The 19,188-nt window shown below is 56.2% G+C and overlaps 1 protein-coding gene across 5 annotated transcripts in view; it reads right to left on the reverse strand.

Moving 5' to 3' along the window:
* The window catches only part of DNMT3A (DNA methyltransferase 3 alpha), a 253,453-nt gene that overhangs the window by 94,038 nt on the left and 140,227 nt on the right, over positions 1–19,188 (reverse strand). For 4 of the 5 annotated variants that reach the window (XM_084624716.1, XM_084624715.1, XM_084624718.1 and 1 more), the window contains exons 5-7: positions 18,251–18,297; positions 16,817–16,963; positions 12,364–12,396 (exon numbers count right to left, since the gene is read on the reverse strand). In XM_084624716.1, coding sequence (XP_084480842.1) covers positions 12,364–12,396; positions 16,817–16,963; positions 18,251–18,297 — 227 coding nt within the window. The remainder of the gene's footprint in view (positions 1–12,363; positions 12,397–16,816; positions 16,964–18,250; positions 18,298–19,188) is intronic. The other variant, XM_084624717.1, reaches the window with a different exon arrangement.

The raw sequence follows: 19,188 nt of genomic DNA on the forward strand, positions 1-19,188 counted from the left end.
TCCTCTGCCCTGAAGAGGTTATAATCTCACTTTAGACAAGACATGCTGAGCATGTTTAACAACCATGGGGTGACAGTGAGAGGAGCTTGTGCTTACACAGCCCAGCTCTGGGCATTCCTACCTAGTTTCGAGTCAATGTTTATATTAGCAGTTACCAGCTGGCAGTTTCCAGTGGCTGGCGCAGTAGAAGAGGGGCTGGAGGAAGGATCTGAAGGAGCAGATTGATGGGTAGGGTTGGTGGTGGCATTTCAGGTGGAGGGAAGAGTGAAGCTGCTAGTGGGAGAAGTTGACACACAGGTTTTGAAGGCTGGTGTCAATGACAGAGCCGAGCGGATGGGAGATGCCAGAGGACAGAGTGAAGGTGCCAAAGGTGAGAACAAGGAGCCTGTATTTGATGTGGTAGACCCAGGAGGGAAGGGGCTCAGAGGGGGTAACATGGTCTTAGCAATGGGTCAGGCAGCTGACCTTCTCAACAGCATTTTGAATGGCCCAAAGGACACAAATGGGGTGTCAGGCTGTAGTAGCAGCTGAGATAGGAGATGCAAAAGGCCTGACAGAGTTTTTGCAGTGCAGCCCAACAGGAAAGGCCAGACCCATGCCCTGAGAGAAGTGCCCCCAGGAGGACAGGAGAGGTTTGGCAGAGATGGTGTCATGCTACACAGCAACCTGCCAGTGAATGAGGAAGAGATGGTAATGACAGACGGACATAGGACAGAACCCCAATGTGCAGTGAAACCCGGCCCCCGGCACAGCCAGTCGCAGTGTTTTATGCCGGGCCAACAGAACAGTGTTTTACCACCCATCTCAAACACAGCCAATCTACATCCCTACGGACAAGGCCAGCCCCAGAAGCTGGGGCAGGGCAGTACGCTAGTTCTTTGGGACACACTCCAAACATCACTGACTCACTTGCCCCATGAATGTCTGTGTGTGGCGGGGGGGGGGGGAGCAGCTTCAGATCCCCCAGGCACTTGCATCGGAACAGGTGACCAGCTACTTGTTCCGTTGAACCCGAGTGACCAGTTGACTGTGGTTCCATTTTCAAGGCTCTTCACCCAAAGGCCAGCTCCACCTGGGTAGATTGTCCCCAGCCTCTAACACTAATCATTTCAATCAAGATGGAAACCAGTGGCCTGTTTATAGGCTCTCACCCTGGTTCAAACCAGAAGCCCCTCAATGCAAGGCCTGCGAGGTGGGGAAGGTACATGTCTGGGGGTGCAAATCGGGTCCCTTTCTCTGAGTGCACATGCTCATCAGCCCATGCAGACATTTCAGCTCAGCTCTGTGTCAGTCACGTGGGTCTTGCCTTTCACAGCGCCTCTGAATCAAACACCTTCGCCCTTGGCACGCAGTGAGCAGGGACGGGCATGGTGCTATCTGATTCCTCTCTTCAGAGGGCTGTGCTCATTCCACCAGCATCCAAAAATCCAGCCTGTCCATCACCCAAAGGCAAGAGAGAGTCAGGCCGGCTGGCTGGGCAAGGGATGAACAGGACTCAAAGCAGAAAGACTGTGTGTCATGACCTAGCACTTCTAGGTTCTCTTGAAGGCTGCTGAGTGCTCACATCAGGGCTCTGCAGCCCGACTTTGCCATGGGCGACTGTCTGCTCGTTCAAAGGAGCTCAATGGCGTTCCGTTCGGATGAGAATGGCAGAAATAACAGTTAGAGACAGGATTCACTCTCCTCACTGTCCTTCCATGAACCTAGCCCCTGGAGGTGGCCCGGCCAGTGAGTGTACATGTGCCCCCATGGGCATAGGCAGTAACCACAAGCTGCCTCCCTATCAGTAATAGCAGATGACAAGGTGATGAGAATGCCTGAGCCCTACCCCAGCACTGCCATGACCGCTCACATCAGAGGAGCGGCACCAGTGCGTGACGGCCTCCCAAGGCTATTGCAGACCAGGCTCAGAGAACGGCAAGCTCCCTCGGGGAGCAAGAAGAATCCGTGCGACTCTACCACCTAGCCGCCTTAACACAAACCCAGAGAATTCCACCTTAAAATCCTGCCTCTCTCTCCTTCTCCCCCAGCATGAGGGCCTGATCCCTGCACACATCCTGGGGGGGAGGTGGCGGTGGGGCAAGAACTGCACTGGCAATAAAAGCTCCTCCCCTGCTGTGAGGGCAGAGCAACCCCCCTGGAATCTGGGGCCTCTGTCTCTCTCTGTGCCAGGTTCAAGGTGCTCCCGGGCCTCTGTGCTGGGCACACACCTTTCCAGCTCACTCTCCCTAATACCACAAACACTGCCATGGACACAGCTGCTTCCAGCCTGGGAGCGCTGATGTTCTCAGTCCTGGCTGCCTCTCCCCACAGCCAGGGGGGCCAGTTCAACCACCTCCCACTTCTGCCCCTGCAGGGCCTCCCTGTTTGGGTCCAACACGTGCACAGCATCAGACCTTCTAGCCCAGGCTGCTCTGAGGCTGCAGCCCTACAGAGGAGGGAAACAGGGCATGTGTCCATTTGGGGTGTTAGTGGGAGGAGGTTTCCTACTGAACAGGACCAGGGGGAACTGTATCTCACCCTGTTAGGGCCATGATCATGGAGCAGGCAGCTTTGTCTCCCTGTAGCACAAGTTATTAACGCCAGAAGTCAGCATGAGGCAGCTCACACCCAACACCACTGAGCATGCTCCAGTGAGGCAGGGCCCAGCGCCACTGCACAGCCGACATAGGCCCGCAAGGATCTGAACAAAATATCAATGGGGATGGGGATCCCAGAGACCAGCGCAGAAGGGCAAATCCTTCCAACCCCTACACAAATCAACTTGCTGGGAGCCGAAGGGATGTGTTTAATCTGCAGAAATGGAGCATGCTGACGCCACCCTTATATTTAATATGGAGGTGGAACCCAAAGAGCCTCTGGGTATTGGCATGCCATGCTCTATCCTGATCTGAGTGGGACTGCAAGCTGGAACCCGCAGAGATCACTAGAGCTACATCCCATCTAGTGTGAATAACTACTTCACATGAATCCGAAACAGACAAGCCCCACAACCTCAGACTTAGAATCATGGAATCATAGAATATCAGGGTTGGAAGGGACCTCAGGAGGTCATCTAGTCCAACCCCCTGCTCAAAACAGGACCAATCCCCAACTAAATCATCCCAGCCAGGGCTTTGTCAAGCCTGACCTTCAAAACCTCTAAGGAAGGAGATTCCACCACCTCCCAAGGGAACTCATTCCAGTGCTTCACCACCCTCCTAGTGAAAAAGGTTTTCCTAATATCCAACCTAAACCTCCCCCACTGCAACTTGAGACCATTACTCCTTGTTCTGTCACCTGCTACCACTGAGAACAGCCCAGCTCCATCCTCTTTGGAACTTCATGAGTTCGAAACCACAGAAATGGTTTGGACACTGCCCAGGTTCCGTCCTGCAGCCACAAGGGCACATGGGAACTGAGGGAGGGCTGTGACCGTTCCACCTTTTATACCCTCACATGGGAGCACAAGGAGGCATGGAGTGCATGTGCAGCCCGAGGGACACTGACACAAAGACTCCAAAGTTGTGTGTCTGAGGCACATGTGTGGATCCACAGACACATCCTCCAAGAGAGGTGTGCAGCTGCTAAAGTGATGGGGCAACATAAGCACGTCACTAAGAGAGGAGATCGCTAGTTGCCCTTGGTCACACCTGTGTGGCCTCACTGTCCCCAACGCTTGGCCTTTGAGTATCACTTTGACCACGATTGCCACGAGGGGCTCTGTGGAGTCAGAATCCAGGCAGCATCTGGCATTTTGTTATTATTTTGAAGGGGCAGCTGCACAATAACACTTTGCCTCTCATTTTCATTATTCCCTGAGCTGCTGGTAAATGTAGGGACACTTTGTCGTGACACAGGAAGGTCCCTTCAGCATGGGTTTCCCGGTGTAGCCTGCTCCACTCTTTAAAGGGTAATCAAGGCCAGGCCAGGTTTTCAACCTGGCTGAGCCCCAGGTGCCAAGGGGCTGCAGGGTAGAACCCAATGAACCTTGTCCTAAGCAAGACTTATCCCAGAACAAAATCCTGGAGTCACTCTGCAGATGCAAACCTCATCTTTCTACAATGGGACCAACCCAAAGCCCAGGTTGGGATCCAGACTTTCCCAAAGTTCGGCCCATTCCAGAGAGAGGTTTCAGCTGAGAGCTTGGATCTGATTCCCAAGCTGGAGTTTTGGCTTGGGGCCATTTCCACTCTTACTAATGTAGGAGACTCGGGCACAATCCTTACCATCAAACCCAAGATCCATCTGCTGCAGCTTCCAATCTGCAAGAAAGCTACAGTCCCTTCTGGATCACTGTTCTGCCAGAATCTCCTACATAAGGCAACTCCCACCCTTCCGCCTGCACACCGCACCCACTGGGCTTTGTGGAAGTGGTGCCAGGGCACACATGGCTCTAAATCAGCAGGCACCAGCCTGACAGCCCTGGAGACTGAAGCCTCTGTGCATCCACAGGAAAGGCACAGCCTGGGCAACGGGAGGGCAAGCGCTCCCCATACAATGCCAAAGCAGCATACCTGAGCCTGAACTAGTGTGAGCCCCTCTGAGGTGAGGCGGCAGATCAGACTCCAGGACCTTGCTGCCAACAATGCAGGAAACTGCGCTGGTGGCTTTGTGATGTGGATACTTGTCCACACAGAACTGCCCTGAGTCTCCCAGCTTGCTACACTCCAGCCCCACTGAACGCCCGTAGGTGGGAATGATTCCCACTGGAGCTGCACTGGAACCGGTGACCTGAGGTGAAGGCCACAGCTCTCATCCTCAGTCTTTCCCCGGCTCCCCCAACGTGGCATTTCTCCATCTCTTTCTCACTAGTGCTCCATCTACCCTGATGGACTCATTCCCCACTGGTGTAGGTGGACACAATGGGAGCTGCCCCTACTCCTAGGGCTTAATTTGGCGCCCTTTCTCCTCATCTATCTAGTAGTCCTTCCTCTGTCGCTTCTCATGTGTGTGCCTCTCTCTGTCTGGCCTGGATGGCAGAACACCAACATGTGCCATGGGTAAGGGGCATGGATCTGGGATGGAGAGATCCAGTTCAGGAAATCACACAGACACAGACAGAACAGGTGACATCAATCAGAGCCTTTGTCGCCAGGGGCTCCCTGTCCCCATGGGCTCTTGCAGCTCCACCGGTCTCTGGCAGGCTTGCTCCAGGCACAGGGCTGAGCTCTCTGAGAGCGCAGGAAGTTGGCTAACCCAGGTATAAGTGGGAGGGAAGAGCAGTGGCAGGATGGAAGAGTCACAGGCCTAACTTGCAGACAGCAGGGCTATTCCTGGTCAGACTTGTCCTTTTAATCCATCTGTTTTGCACAGGGTCAGACCTCAGACCAATGACCAAGTGAAAGGACCAAACTATGTACAAGCAAAAGTCCTGCAGGCTTCAAACTGCAGAATCCAGGTGTCTCTCTGTAGGTAGTCTGCCTGACTTCAAAGCCTTTGCCAGAGCTCGCAGCACCCCGCCTGCATGCGAGGTGCACAGGACAGGTGCAATGAGGGTCTGAAACTCAGGGCCTCCCCTCTTAGGCTGTAGCTGCACTCAAATTTCCCCCCTAACCTTTCCCCCCTGTCACTACCCGATGCAGTTCCTTCTCTTGCATTCAGCCCCCTGCTGTGGCTTGCAGGTCTCCTCTGCACCATTCTGGGGGGTCAGCAGCAGGAGGGAGAGAAGAGCCACCCTGGCAATCCAGTCCCCATTCCCCAGCCCTATACTGATGGAAAGCAACTGCCCAAAGCAGCCGCTTGGCAGGCCAGGGTCTATAAATAGCCACACAGTCTGCAGCTGGGAGAAGACCTGTTGCTAGGGAGACACAGCTGACACTCAGCAAGTGACAGAACGAGGGAGACGAGCGGAAGAAGGAAGGGATTATCGAGTGAGGCAGGAAGAGCGGCAGGAAGAGCGTGCTAGAGGAAGAGCTCTTGCAATCAGCCCAGCGCAGAGATGGGCAGAGGTAGGAAGGGTGTTTGGGGTGGGCTGGATACACTCTGCGGCTTGTTTCCCTAGCCCAGAAGCAGCATCTGGCTATGGTGCACAGCTGGCTAACCCTTCTAAAGAGCAAACAGACCCCATCCCCTTCCCTCAGCAGCTCCTGCCCCAGGCCAGTGGGGAGGTGGGGTCACAGCATCTGGGCCAAATACAGGGGAGGGGCAAGATGGGGACAGCTGGTTTCCGAGCAGAGGCCTGCTGGCTGAGTGCAGGAGAAGGCCGGGTGGGGTGGCAGGGAAGGGTCTGCACGCATCACAGAACGGGTGGTCTGTTCTGGTTGGTGTGTACATCCCACTACGGCCTGATCCCGCCGGCCTGTCACCCCACACACACAACCCCCTCTGAGCTCTGAGCCTGCTCTCACCTGTCCCCATCCTCCTAGGTCAGCATGACGCCCCTTCGGCCTGCCTTGGCACTACCAGGCACCTCCTTCCCTCTGGACTAACCTCCAGCCTGGCCTGGTCTGGCCCCCTGCAGCACCCCTTGCCTCGGCCTTCACCGCCACGTTCTCACCCTTCACAAGCTCTGGCTGGGCCCACGGACTCGCCCGGGCATGAGTCGGCACCCCAAGGGCCCGAGTCGGGGGCCTGCTCCACGGCTGTGCAGGGAGCTGGGGGATTCTCCAAACGTGGAACAGGCCAAGACACCCTGAATCGCACGACGGAGCCTGAGGCCTCGGTTCCCAAAGACAAGTCATGGGGAAGAGACGGCCCCTTCCTCCGCCATCTCTGCCAGGTTGTGGGGGCCAGCACGCCCCTTGCCCTCTCCCAGACACACAGCAAGGACTGAGACCCAACCTTTCAAACCAGAACTACCCCCTCCTCCTCCCCGCGCTCAGACCCCCACTGCTCCCTGCTCACCCTCAGACACCCCTGCTTCCCACCCACCCCTAAGGCGTCCCCTGCTCGCGCCTCAGATGCCCCCCGCTCGCCCCTCAGACCCACTGCTCCCTGCTCACCCTCAGACACCCCTGCTTCCCACCCACCCCTAAGGCGTCCCCTGCTCGCGCCTCAGATGCCCCCCGCTCGCCCCTCAGACCCACTGCTCCCTGCTCACCCTCAGACACCCCTGCTTCCCACCCACCCCTAAGGCGTCCCCTGCTCGCGCCTCAGATGCCCCCCGCTCGCCCCTCAGACCCACTGCTCCCTGCTCACCCTCAGACACCCCTGCTTCCCACCCACCCCTAAGACGCCCCTTGCTCGCCCCTCAGACCCACTGCTCTCTGCTCACCCCTCAGATCCCCACTGCTCCCCACCCGCCCCTCAGATGCCCCCTGCTCACCCTTCAGACCCCCACTGCTCTCTGCCTGCCCCTCAGACACGCACTCCAATGGTTGAGCTGCACCCCCACCTCCTCAAACAGGTGTGGGAGGGGGCGACAGATGCCCCCCCCATCTCCTCAGATAGGCGACAGTAGGCCAGTGCCTTCCCATCTCCTCACACATGCTCCAAGGCCTAGTCACCCCCTTCTCCCCACCGACTGCTCACACACACACTACAATGGCTGAGACATACCCCATCCCCTCAGGCAGGCGACGGGGGCCCAGGTGCCCCCCATCCCCTCAGGCAGGCGACGGGGGCCCAGGTGCCCCCCATCCCCTCAGGCAGGCGACGGGGGCCCAGGTGCCCCCCCCATCTCCTCAGGCAAACAAAGGGGGCCACAGACATGCAGCCGGAGCTGAGATCTCTCTCCAACACTCTCTGGGCTGCCCTCAGGACAAGTCTCATTTCCCCTTCCCTCAGTCCCCTGGGCACTTGTCGTCTTCATTTCCATCTCTGCATCATTCGCCTCTTCTCCAGGCCCCAAGCCCACCCCCTGCCAGCCAAGCATGATGATCCCCATCTGCTCAGAGTGAGCCTTTGCTGCTTCCCCACCTCTTCACGCTCACAAAGCAGGTGACCGCCCCGGCATCTCAAAGCACCTCCGCTGGCTCCCCGTCCACTTCCAAATTACACTCCTCGCTCACAAAACCTGTCTGCTCCCCTCCACCCTCACTCCCCTCTGTCCATTCCCACCTCACCATTGGGCAAGGGCCTTCTCCCTGCAGGTCCTGATCTCCCTGTATCTCTCTGCCCCATCGACTCTCCGCATCTCCCCCAATCTGGCCAAAGCCTGGTGGCCGTTTCCCTCTCCGGCTGACATGGCTTTGGCGTCACCTGGGTCCGGATCACCGTCCCTATGAAATAGCCCTGCCTGTTCACCATACTCTATTCCCCCCCACCCCTCCACTGTCCCTCCTGGGTCTTTCTAATGGCATACAGGCTCTTAAAGCTCTTTCCTTCCTTCACTCCCTACATCTCTGATTGGCCACCTGGCTCCCTATGGTACTACCACTGACAACCTGACCTCTGGTTCTTTCGCCATCTCTTTACCTGCCACTTTCCATCCCAGGGCCCTCTCTCAGTTCCTCCCATCTCTGACCTTCCCTTCCTCAGCAAAGTGCCTGAGCGAGTCACTTCCTCTCATCTCCCCAGCCCCTCTCACACTGTGTCCTGGATCCAGGTCAGCCAGGGTTTCCCCCTCACAGCATGGAATCTCTCTCCTCCATGGAGTTAACCGCCTCCTCTCCTGAGCTGACAAAGGCTCCTTCTTGCTGACCCCAGAGCAGCCACTGTTCTCTGGTCCACTTCACAGCTATGCTGGCATCTCCGTGCCCCTCCTGAAATGGGTCTACTCCTGAGCTAACAGCTAGTTCTCCATCCATGGAGGGGGCTCCTGCTCTGCCCCAGGAAGTCCATTCTTGGCCCTGGGCTCTTTACCATCTTCTCCCTCTAATCACTAGCTGCTACTTTTGTTCAAATGATACATGACTGTACGGAACTTTTAACACCTTTAATGAACCCTCCGTGCCTGACTTGATCAAATAAACCGCTTTGCTTCCTTCAGGCCAAAAGAGAAGTGCTTCCCTTTGCCATGGGGGCTTCTTCAAGCCCAGCAAAACAGATTTCAAAATGGACAACTGTCAATGGTCCCTCACTGCAGACCCTTATTACCGCCTACTCTTGCACCTCTAATCACCATTCTCCCTCCTAGCGAGCATTCGCATGTGTAATTCATTTTCTTCTCAAAAATACATTCAGCACATCTGAGTATTCTGCTGTACTCCGATTCCATTTATTAAAAAACCCCAAACCAGACCCCCACCACCGTGACAGGCAGATTTCCCCCAAACGTTTATGATTCTTTCAGATTTCTGCCCAGGGTGGGTTCCAGACGTCACAATTAGAGGCTCAGAGTGGTGGTAAGTGGCCCATTTATCTCAATGTGATGTTCTCAGATGAAAGGGAACACCCCATGGAAATGAATACAACCTGAAAGAGCAGCCCTGAGACACATAGAATCATAGAATACCAGTGTTGGAAGGGACCTCAGGAGGTCGTCTAGTCCAACCCCCCGCTCAAAGCAGGACCAATCCCCAATTTTTGCCCCAGATCCCAAATGGCCCCCTCAAGGATTGAACTCACAACCCTGGGTTTAGCAGGCCAATGCTCAAACCACTGAGCTATCCCTCCCCCATGAACTGCTCCACTCCTGGCAGTGGGTGTTCCCGTCTCTGCACCCTAGTACTAGAGACTTTGAGCAGAGCCTAGCACACCGGTTCTCAGCTCCTCACTCCAGCCAGCCTCAACAGTGTGTCAGTGGGTGCTTTCTTGGTGCATGCTCTGAGCCTCATGCCTGTTCCAAGCTCCCCATGCCAGAATGGCAGGGCTTCCCCAGATCCTCCTAGCTCACATGAGGGGGGCCAGAAGCAGGGTTCAGATACCTACACAGGAGTAGTGACCCCCAGATCACATGATTGGATTTAGAAGGGGGGTGCAGACACTCCCAGAAAGGCAAGACCCCTCCAAAACCTGGGTCACATGAGGGGGGCAAGGAAATAGGGGGTCACACCCACATAGATGAGCAGACCCCCCCAAGATCCTGACACACACGGGGTGGAGGGAGTGGAGCTCAGACACCACTGGAGGAAGCAGGGACCCCCAGATCCCAACTCACATGGGGGGGTCATGTGGCGCACACATAAGAGAGGAATGTGGGGCTGCCAGGTGCCTCTGTCCCTACTCTCCCCATTAGTCACCCCCCATATCCCGCTTCCCAGTGTCCCACCCCTTCCTCCTCTCCTCTCCTCTCCTCTCCTCTCCCACTCCCCATCCCCTGATCCTCCAACCCTGCTCCCCTATTCCCACCTATTCTTCCACCTCTAAGAACTCACCCCTCCCAGGGAGCATCAGCGTGTGTAGTTTACTTTCTTCCCAGTTTCAGCGCCTTCTGAATACTCAGTTGTCCTCAGATTATGTTTCCTCAATCTAAAGACTGCCAGGGACAGAAGCAGACTGGAGCAACATGCCTGCTTTTTTAACTGCCTGTTCCTACCCCGGGTTGGATCTGAACTCACAGTATCTGGCTTGGTGCTCAGAGTCCCTGAGCAGAACACGTCCTCAGAACCACTCAGACCCTGTGGCACACAGTGACTTTTCCAGATAGCTAGCCTCTCTCCGGACATATGCAGTGGAATTAATTAAAGGGGTCGATAAGCACATGATACTTGTGACGTGTCTAACTGGAGAAGCAATGCTTTTTCAAATCATGTTTTCATTTGATCCTCCCCAGGGCTGGTGGGTGCCAAGCCCTGTCTTGGGGTAACCCTTGAGCGCTGGACATGCTGGAGTGAGGATCTGAGTTCTACCTGCGAGCAAAAATAGGTCACCAGAATCTGTCAACTTTAAGACAAACTGTTTTTTCCCCAGGGGGTTCTACCGAGGGGATCATTGGTCAAATGGCCCCAAATCTGGATCAGTTACCGAACCCCGCACTGAAGGAGACACAACGGGGCAATCCGAGTAGTCGTGTAGATTTTAGAGCACTCAGCGCAGTTGGATTTCAAACACGAAAGCTGGTCTGGACCGTAAATATTACTATAATACGTAGGTATTGCAGAGCTGTCACTGCTATACTACAGCCAACGAACCCAAACAGGCACGGGGCAAGAGCCTGCCGCTCCGAAGAAGGAGAATACACCTAGGCAAAGAGGGTTTTAAAATGGTGCTGCATCCTTTGTCCTCGTCCTGTCTGGCCTTGGCCTGCGAGCTCTTTGAGGCAGGAACCAGCTCTACATTTGATCTGTGTCTGTCAGCAGGGTACAGTCCGCCAGGAGCGGGCTACACACACTGCTCAGGGACTGATCCCCTATCAAACTTCTGTTTGCCTTTACATCGGGGCCCTCCTCTGCCCCCCGAATCCTCTTTTTCCTCCCACATTTCCTATGCCTGGAAACCTGCCTATTGCCGCCTCCTGTTCTCTGCCAGAATCAGCCCTGGCTTCACCTCCTCCTGTGGCGCCATCTCCATTCCCTCTCCCCTGGCCTACGGCAGCCCCCTGGGCTAGCCTCTTTCCACCACGTGGTACTGCCATCACTTGGATTTCATCTCCACTGTAAGCTCCTCAGGGCAGGAACTGAGCCACTTCCTTTACCTGCAAAGTGCAATGCACACCCAGGGCGCTAGCCAGCTCGTAAGTCCTAGCTCTCCCCGGGCCACACACACATGCCCCCAAACTCGGACACCTCGGCTGGCTGCCCAGGCACGCCCCGCCACGGGCTTTCCCCAGCCTGTTTCACAGACCTCTCTCTCTTACTCCCCACGCATCCTGCACCAGCCTCCCCTCGGCCTATTCAACATGCCCTCCCAGTGCTGGCGCAATGGCTTCCTCCTCTGCAGCTTCTGAGATTTCTGCATCTCTCTGACAGGAGGAGATTTCTGCATCTCTCTGACAGAGTCTAATGGCCTGTCTATTTTCAGCTCTCCTCTGAGACCATCTCTTCTTCTCTTTCCTCTGTGCTGTCTGCACTGCCATGTCCACAGCACCTACACAACGCATTCGACCTCTCAGCGCCTCGCTCTCTCAGCCAGGGCGTAGCATTTCATTAACCCTATAAGGCTCGTCCGGGTGTCATTTGCGTGACAAACACTGCAAGGAAAGGGACAGACTGTACGTGGCATGGGCTGTCTGAGTGAATGTGATGGTGCGTGGATATGGTGCTTTAGCCGTGTGACTCTCTGCGGAGTTGTTAGTGCACGTACACATACAGAAGTGTTGAAGTGTGCATCCATAGGCCTACATGTCTATATGCCAGTGTGTGTACACCAGTGCGTGGATGTGAGACGGGGTGAATGGAAGTGTGGGTGTGAACGAGCAGGCCTGTGAACATGGGAGTGAACACAGGTGACTGGGAGTCTGAGGTCTGGGCACACCCTGTAACATGTCCAGCAGCACAAAGCCCAGGGGCTCCACGCCCCCCCCACAGCATTTCAATGTCACAGTAAACACTGCCCAGAAGCAAAGCATGTCCGTGCCCCTCGCTCCGCCCCCCAGAAGGAAGTTACACCCATGCCACGAACCTTGTCAAGCTGGGATGCCGATGGATTATCAGTCTGTGGGGAGAAAGGTAAAGGAGAGGAGGGTGTTAGCAAACACAACCACATCATTCAGTACATCAGAAGCTGCCAGCCGCCCCGTGTGGGAAGCAGACGTTGCAGCAGCAGCAGGGGGGGCAACAGCACAGGGAAATCCCCTTCCCCTTTGCAACACACTGAGGCCTCAGGAAAGGGCCCCGCACCTTGAAGCCCCCCTCTGCTCAGTGAGACGGAAGATGATGGACGCTTGTGCCCATCAGTCAAGGGAAGCTGCACCACCAGAACCAGAGCAGACACGGAAGAGGAGGGGGGTTATTTGGGGGGGGGAATTATCGACTTGTTTTTTGTGGGGAGCCGGTGTCCCTCACTCCCTGGCTTCTAGGCTGTTCTCCACTGCTTGCCCAATAGCCGTAACCTCACAGATTGTGGCCCTGAGGTTTGTCACTCCTTCACCGTAGCTGGAAAGGGGACAAGGACGTGGCAGAGGTGGGCTTTGGGCAGGCTCCCTCACTTTGGCTGAGAGCTGTCTCCATGGCATCTGTACCCACCAACCCAGTATGGAGACAGGTGCCTGCAACCCTGCCACAGAAGCATTTCCTGCGGATGCCTCCCCACACGTGCAGTGCTCAGACTGTGCCATCCCTGCCCCAGTTCATACCAGCCCTGACAACCATCTTGCAAAGAACTCGGACAAGAAGCTGCTTTGCATTCACCGGGTGTGTCTGTTCAGGGCAGGGGCCTGGCTCTCCTGGAGAATTCTCTGCAGTCCCTCCTGACCTTCTCCTTGTTCTATGGCTCACCCCAGTTATACGCCATCTACGCAACTACTGTGCAGCTCTCCTGCCTTGCAGTGCGCCAGTCCCTTAGCACTGGCAGCTACAGGATGAGGCCGAGACCAAGAACACACAGAGGTGGACACTCCATATTACAACCAGCTGACGCATGCAGGGTCCTTCCCTCCGGGGGGACCCACTACCTACGGTCTTCCTTAGAGGCCTTGGGATAGAACTGAATGCTGTAGGTCACAGGGGGACCAAAGGGCAGTCCAAGAAAATCCACAGCTCACTACACACCAGCTCTCAGACCATGGACTACAGGCCACAGCATCCAGTGCTCCAAACAGCCTTAAGAATGAATTCCCATCCCAGCACGAAAGGGGACCAAGCCGGTTGGCTCAGAAGAGAGCGGTGTATGCTGGGACGAGCAGTCTTTGCTCCTAGACAGCAAAGATGCAGCTGCTTCCTCCATGCAGGACAGAGGCAGGCCCTGGGCTTGTGCCAAAGTCCCCTGCGGCCTGAATTTATTTACTCTGGTTTGTTTTTAGTTTAATCACATTGTGTTTGTCTTGGTTCTCCTGGCAACCAAGAGAAAAGGAAAGATCCCATTGGGAAGCAGAGACAGGGCAAGGGCTTGGGGACCAAATGTGTCGTAACGAGCGCTTCAATCTAGCAGAGCCCTGCCTAACAAGATGCAGGGTGAGGAGGTGGAAGTTAGACACATTCAGGCTGGAAAGAAGGTGCCAGTGTTTAAGAGTGAGGGGAACAACTTACCCAGGTTGTGGCGGCTTCTCCAGCCCTGGCAATGTTAAAGCAAGACTGGATGGTTCTAAGAGATCTGCTTTAGTTCAAACTGGAGTGACAGGATGATCACAGTGGTCCCTTCTGGCTTGGGGAATCTAGGACTAGCCCTGCAGTCCAGACACCCTCCATGCAGCTTCCTGCACACTCCCCTCTGTGTGTAGGAGTCCCCAGGACACAGCCAGAGAGAGAGGCCAAAGGACCTTCCGGGAACCCTCCAGACTTTGACTAGCCCTGAGAGACAGTTTGGTCTTGGCAGGCAGGAAACCTGGCTTATATTGGCAGCTCTGCCCCATAGCTGCTGTGGGACCCTAAGTTAGTCTGTTCCCCTCCTTGTACGTCTTTCCCCTCTCACCCTCGCCTACACTGACTATCAGCTCCTGGGGCATGGACTGTCTCACTCTATGTCCACACAGCGCCTAGCCCGACGACAGGGCCTCTGCCTGCGAACAAAAGGCAAAAAGCGGAGGTCTGGCTGCATTCTGGCCGGCTCAGGTGCGCTCCTGCTTGCCCAGGTCTGAGAGAGCGGGACAGTGACTCAATGGAAGGCTTTCCTCCTCAGGCTTCTCACTAGCTCCTCCCCACTGTTCATCAGCAGCCCGATTCCCAGTGCGTGGGGAGTGGGGTACGGGAGGAAGGGAGGGACCCAACGGGGCAGGGTTCAGTGGCAAACGCCAGGAGCCAGAGATGCACGGATTCATTGTGTGACATCATCATATGGTGAACCTGGAGGACCTGCCCTCTGGAGTCTGGCTAGGGACAAGAAAACAGCCCGAGGGAGAGACACAGACACACAGGAAAAGAACCTGATGCAGAAAGGAAAGCCACCCAAAACCACAAGAGGCCCCAGGCCACCAGCACACGGAAAGAAAAGACGACTCCACCTGCCCCCTGGTACCCCCTGTCCAAACTCAGATCTCCTCGGCCGTCGGCTGTTGGCAATGGCAGCTGCCAGCACCGATCCTTGCCAGAGGGCAAGGGAAGAAGAGCAGCACACAAAGGAGGGTCGCAAGGAAGCCATCCCCTTGCAGCACTGTGACCTGCGCTTGAAAGCAGAGATGGTTAGCAGAGCCCAGCAGCCGGGCATTTCCAACAGTCCAGCACAGCCCGGGGAGCGCCACGAGAGGGGAGGAGACAAATGCTACTTAACGGGACAGCAGCATTTGAGGCCCCACGTTCCGGTTTTGGAAAATAAGAACCAGTCTCATGAACACAGGTGGTGCTGGCCCATGGGACCCTAAGCAAGGATATTTTGGGGCTCCCTCTTACCCCTCCCCACCCTGCTTACATTACTCCACAAACCAAACCAATAACAACCCAACACACACTTGTTCAGTAAGTACAGGCACACTAATCGGGCCCCGTGAGCTGCCTGGGGCCCTGAGCCACTGCTTCCTCCGCTTCTCCCCAGCCCAGCCATGGCTGAGGAACACCATTCGTTCCCAGAAAACAGCTTTTGGTCGGTTTTGAGCATTCCCAGGCAGCCTCCCCAACCCAAATACAACAGGGCTGGGCTGGGGGGCAGGACAACATGTACCTGAAACTGACTAGAAACAGGAAATTACACTGACCGCTCTAGTCTCACTGACCACAGTGAGTGAAAACGGCCTCAGTGGGGCAAGGTTACAGTCATTTAGCTGAAATCTTGGTTTCCATAATTGGTGTGGTCACTGGCATAGAGACAACGGCCCAGGCTCTGCTCTCATTTAACTGCTGTAAATCGGGAGCGAGCTCCCTCGAGCCAGCCCTGCGCCTCGACAAGGACAGCAGGGAACCTGGCCCAATGTTGAATAAAACAGAACAAAAAAATGAAAAACGAATGGTAACCAGTCAGTTACCTTCCTGCACGACTGCCCATGCTGGCTCACCCTGGAGAACCCAGCCATGTTCTCTACCTTTGCTCCTACCCTTGCCCCGGGCAGACTTACTTGAAGGCCTAACAGAAACATTTCCATGGAGATACGGTTCCCAGAACGGGGACCATTTCAAAGAATGCTGCCGGGTGTTCGGCTCTGCTACCCCCCAGAGTTCCCAGAAGCCCCTGCTGGTCACAATGGTGAGGCGAGAGAGGGGGTGGGGGGCTTTGGAGAGAGAGAGAATGAGACTAGAAAGGAGGCAGATCCTTCCTGCTGTAACCCACATCCTGGCCTGACCTCCTGAGTGCTCACCACACCTCCCTGAGCTCCCCACTGGTCACGCGGGCTCTGCTCTCAGCTACAGACTCCCCCAGATAGGGCTGCAAAGCACGTGCGTGTTCACAATTAACGATGCTGTCAGGAGCGGGCTAGCCTGGCTACAAACAGCCCAACTGTGTGCTAAAGGCCCTGCACTGCTCGCCGCTAACAGAGTCTCCTTTGGTTCAAGCGGGAGGGCCCTGTGCTTTTGAAGCACAGAGTCTGCGTTCTGCTGTCCCCAGGAGGTACAGTGATCAACGGATGGTCACCGATTTGTTACTAGAACCATTTGTTGCCCCTCCATCTAAAGAGACTGGTTCAAACACAAAGGCCTCATCCAACCATTTCCTCGCCTACCCCGTCGAACAGGCCAGCAGCACAGCTCGACTGGAAGGCTCTCCCTGCTCTGGAGGGCCGCATGCTCCTCTGAAACCTGCGTCTGTGATGGGGAGCCAAGGGGAGGGGAGAGGTGTCAGCTTCAGCAGAGTTGCCACCAACATGAGAAAGCCGCCGTAAGAGTGGGGGATCAAACAGCGTGGGGGCAGGTGAGTGGGGGGAGAAATCTGAGGCTGGGCTGAATCCCCACGGAGACGAAGCGTACTGTGTCAGCTATCTACGGCTGGCAGAACGTACCCCTCGCAGGGTGAACCGGCCTGCGTCCAGGCAAGGCAGAATCTGTGTCCTTACCTCCCTTTTCCATCTGGCCAGCCACTCATCTCGCTTCCTCTTGCTGATGTAATACGGGTCCCCGGCCTGGAAGGTGAGCCGCTGCATGGGCCTCTGACGCAGGCTTGACTCCCAGCCCAGCCCACCACGCAGGCGGCCTCGGGATCCCTGCTCGCAGGCAGTGAGAGAGGAGAGAGACAGGCTGAAAGGGGCTGGCTTCTCAGCTCACAGTTCTGAACACAGGGGGCCTGGGGCTCGCTGGGGAAACAAGGCAGTGAGGGCGGAGAGAGACCCATGGACCAGGGGGTGGACGACCAAGGGACACAGCAGGGAAGGGACTCACCCACCGCAGGCCATGTCAGCAGCAGAGCAGGGAACAGATCCCTGGCTCCTGACTCCCAGTGCCACTGCTCAGGGCAGGGCCATGTCACTGCCAGAGCGTGAGGCTCACAAATCCAGGCCAGGTTTTACCTGTGGCTACACCATGTCAAAGGCATGCTAGCTCTGGGGTCAAAGCAGGGTGCCAGGACCCCTGCATCCCCTCAGTCCCCCCACTGGGATGGGGGAGGTTTCTGCAGCTCCCACTTTTCCCTCCAGAGAAAAATTAGCCTAGAGTGTTGGCCTCTCCCAGGATGGGTTCTAGCAACGCAGTGCCTGGGAGGCCGAGCAGGGCCGAGCTGCAGGAATTAACCTGGGAAGCACCAGCCACCGACGTTGGACTGCAGCGCTCACCCCAGAGCCCAGAGCAGAAATGGCAGTCAGGCCTGTTCAATCAGAATTTCTCTGCCAGACTCCTACAGGAGTGCATTACGGAGACAGAGATGGTTAGCAGTGAGACCTACTGGACACCCAGAGCCAGAGCTAACCCTACGTTAGCCAGATCCCACCACAGACACCACTGTGTGTGTCTGATCTGTGCACACACATCTGCAGTACGGGCCTGGGACAGCTCCCGCAATCGTGTCCCGATATGCAGCAGAGGCTCTGGGATCGGGGTCTCACTCTGGAGCTGATGGGCTCTGGAACGAGACCCCGGGGTCTCTAGCGTGCTCTAGTGCCTGGTGGCTTCTGTGTAGATAAAGGGCTCTAGTGTCCAGGCTACAACTTAGCCCAGGTCCCCATGTGCTGAACCAGGCCCTGGTGAGACCGTCCATCTGCTGCATTGTACCTAGCCAGCCTCTCACGCTCAGTGCAGCAGCTCCTTGAACCCCTCTCCGATTGCCCAGGGGGTTGGACATGCCCGCCCCAGACGCCAGGCTACAGCCTGACAGGAACTCAGCCATGTGGCCCAGTGGCCACTTGATTCTGCCTGTGCTCTGGCTTCGAGAGGGCAGGAGTCAAGGCTCCCAGCCTGCACTTAGCTCTGCGGTTTAGCTGGGTTCCAGGGACTAACGCATCACCAACAGCTGGCAAGGCAGTGGAGTCCCCAGGGCAGCGACCGTGGCACATACTTGCCTCCATTTTCAGCGAGTCGTAGTTAGCTTCTTCCTTCTCTTCTTTGCCTGTACAGAACACAGAGAGCGCAGGTCAGCACACAAGGAGCTGAGCCAGATCCCAAGGGACACAGGCCAGTTCAGAGCAGAAAAGCCAGCTGGGCAATACCACTGCACTGGCCTCCTGGAACCCTCTGCCTCTGGGAGCGTCTACCCTGGAGTCACAGTTCACTGTGCCAGCCCTCGGCTACCCCACTGTCTCCAATGCCTTGGGCCTCCCACGCCTGCCTGAGAATTCTGGCTGTCTCTCTGCCAGGACATCGCCCTTCCCCACCGGAGCAGAGCAAGGCCTCCAGGTCCTCCTGTGCGCCAGGGAATGAGGTCTCCAGCGTGCCTTCCCTGGGCTGGGCTCATGGGGGACAACTGCTCTCACGTCATAGTCTCCAACTCCAGCGGCCATGTCACGCGGCACCTAGGACTAGTGCCGCCTGGAGGCCTCAGGATGCCAACAGACTGGTGGTGACCCCTGGAAATGGGCACGCACTGGCTAGGGGGCAGGGCGGGAAGGGAAGTGTTCGCAGCACTATGCAAAGGTTTCTGGTTTCCTGTGTTATCGGTACATCTCGCTGCCTTGCAGGTATGAGCAGAGCTGCTGCCAGGAAAGCAGCTAAAAATAAAACCAACCGTTTCTGGGGCTGCAAACCCTTGACACATTCAAAGCGACTGTGTTATGAGGCCAAACACAAGGGGGGGCTGAGTGTGAGTTACCATGAGGGGCGAGGCACATATACATCTTTGGGGGGGACGGGGGACGACTCTGCCTTTTGGTAAAGGTGTAGTTAGTGGATTTTCACTGGTCATGAATGCAAGGCTACAGCCCCCCTGAAATTCCAGCCCTGGTGTCCCCGAACACAGCTCTGACGCTGCCCCTCAGCCTAGTCTGGCAGCCCACCCTGTCAT

This window comes from Lepidochelys olivacea (assembly GCF_965140295.1).
Source record: "Lepidochelys olivacea isolate rLepOli2 genome assembly, chromosome: 3".
NCBI lineage: Eukaryota > Metazoa > Chordata > Testudines > Cheloniidae > Lepidochelys > Lepidochelys olivacea.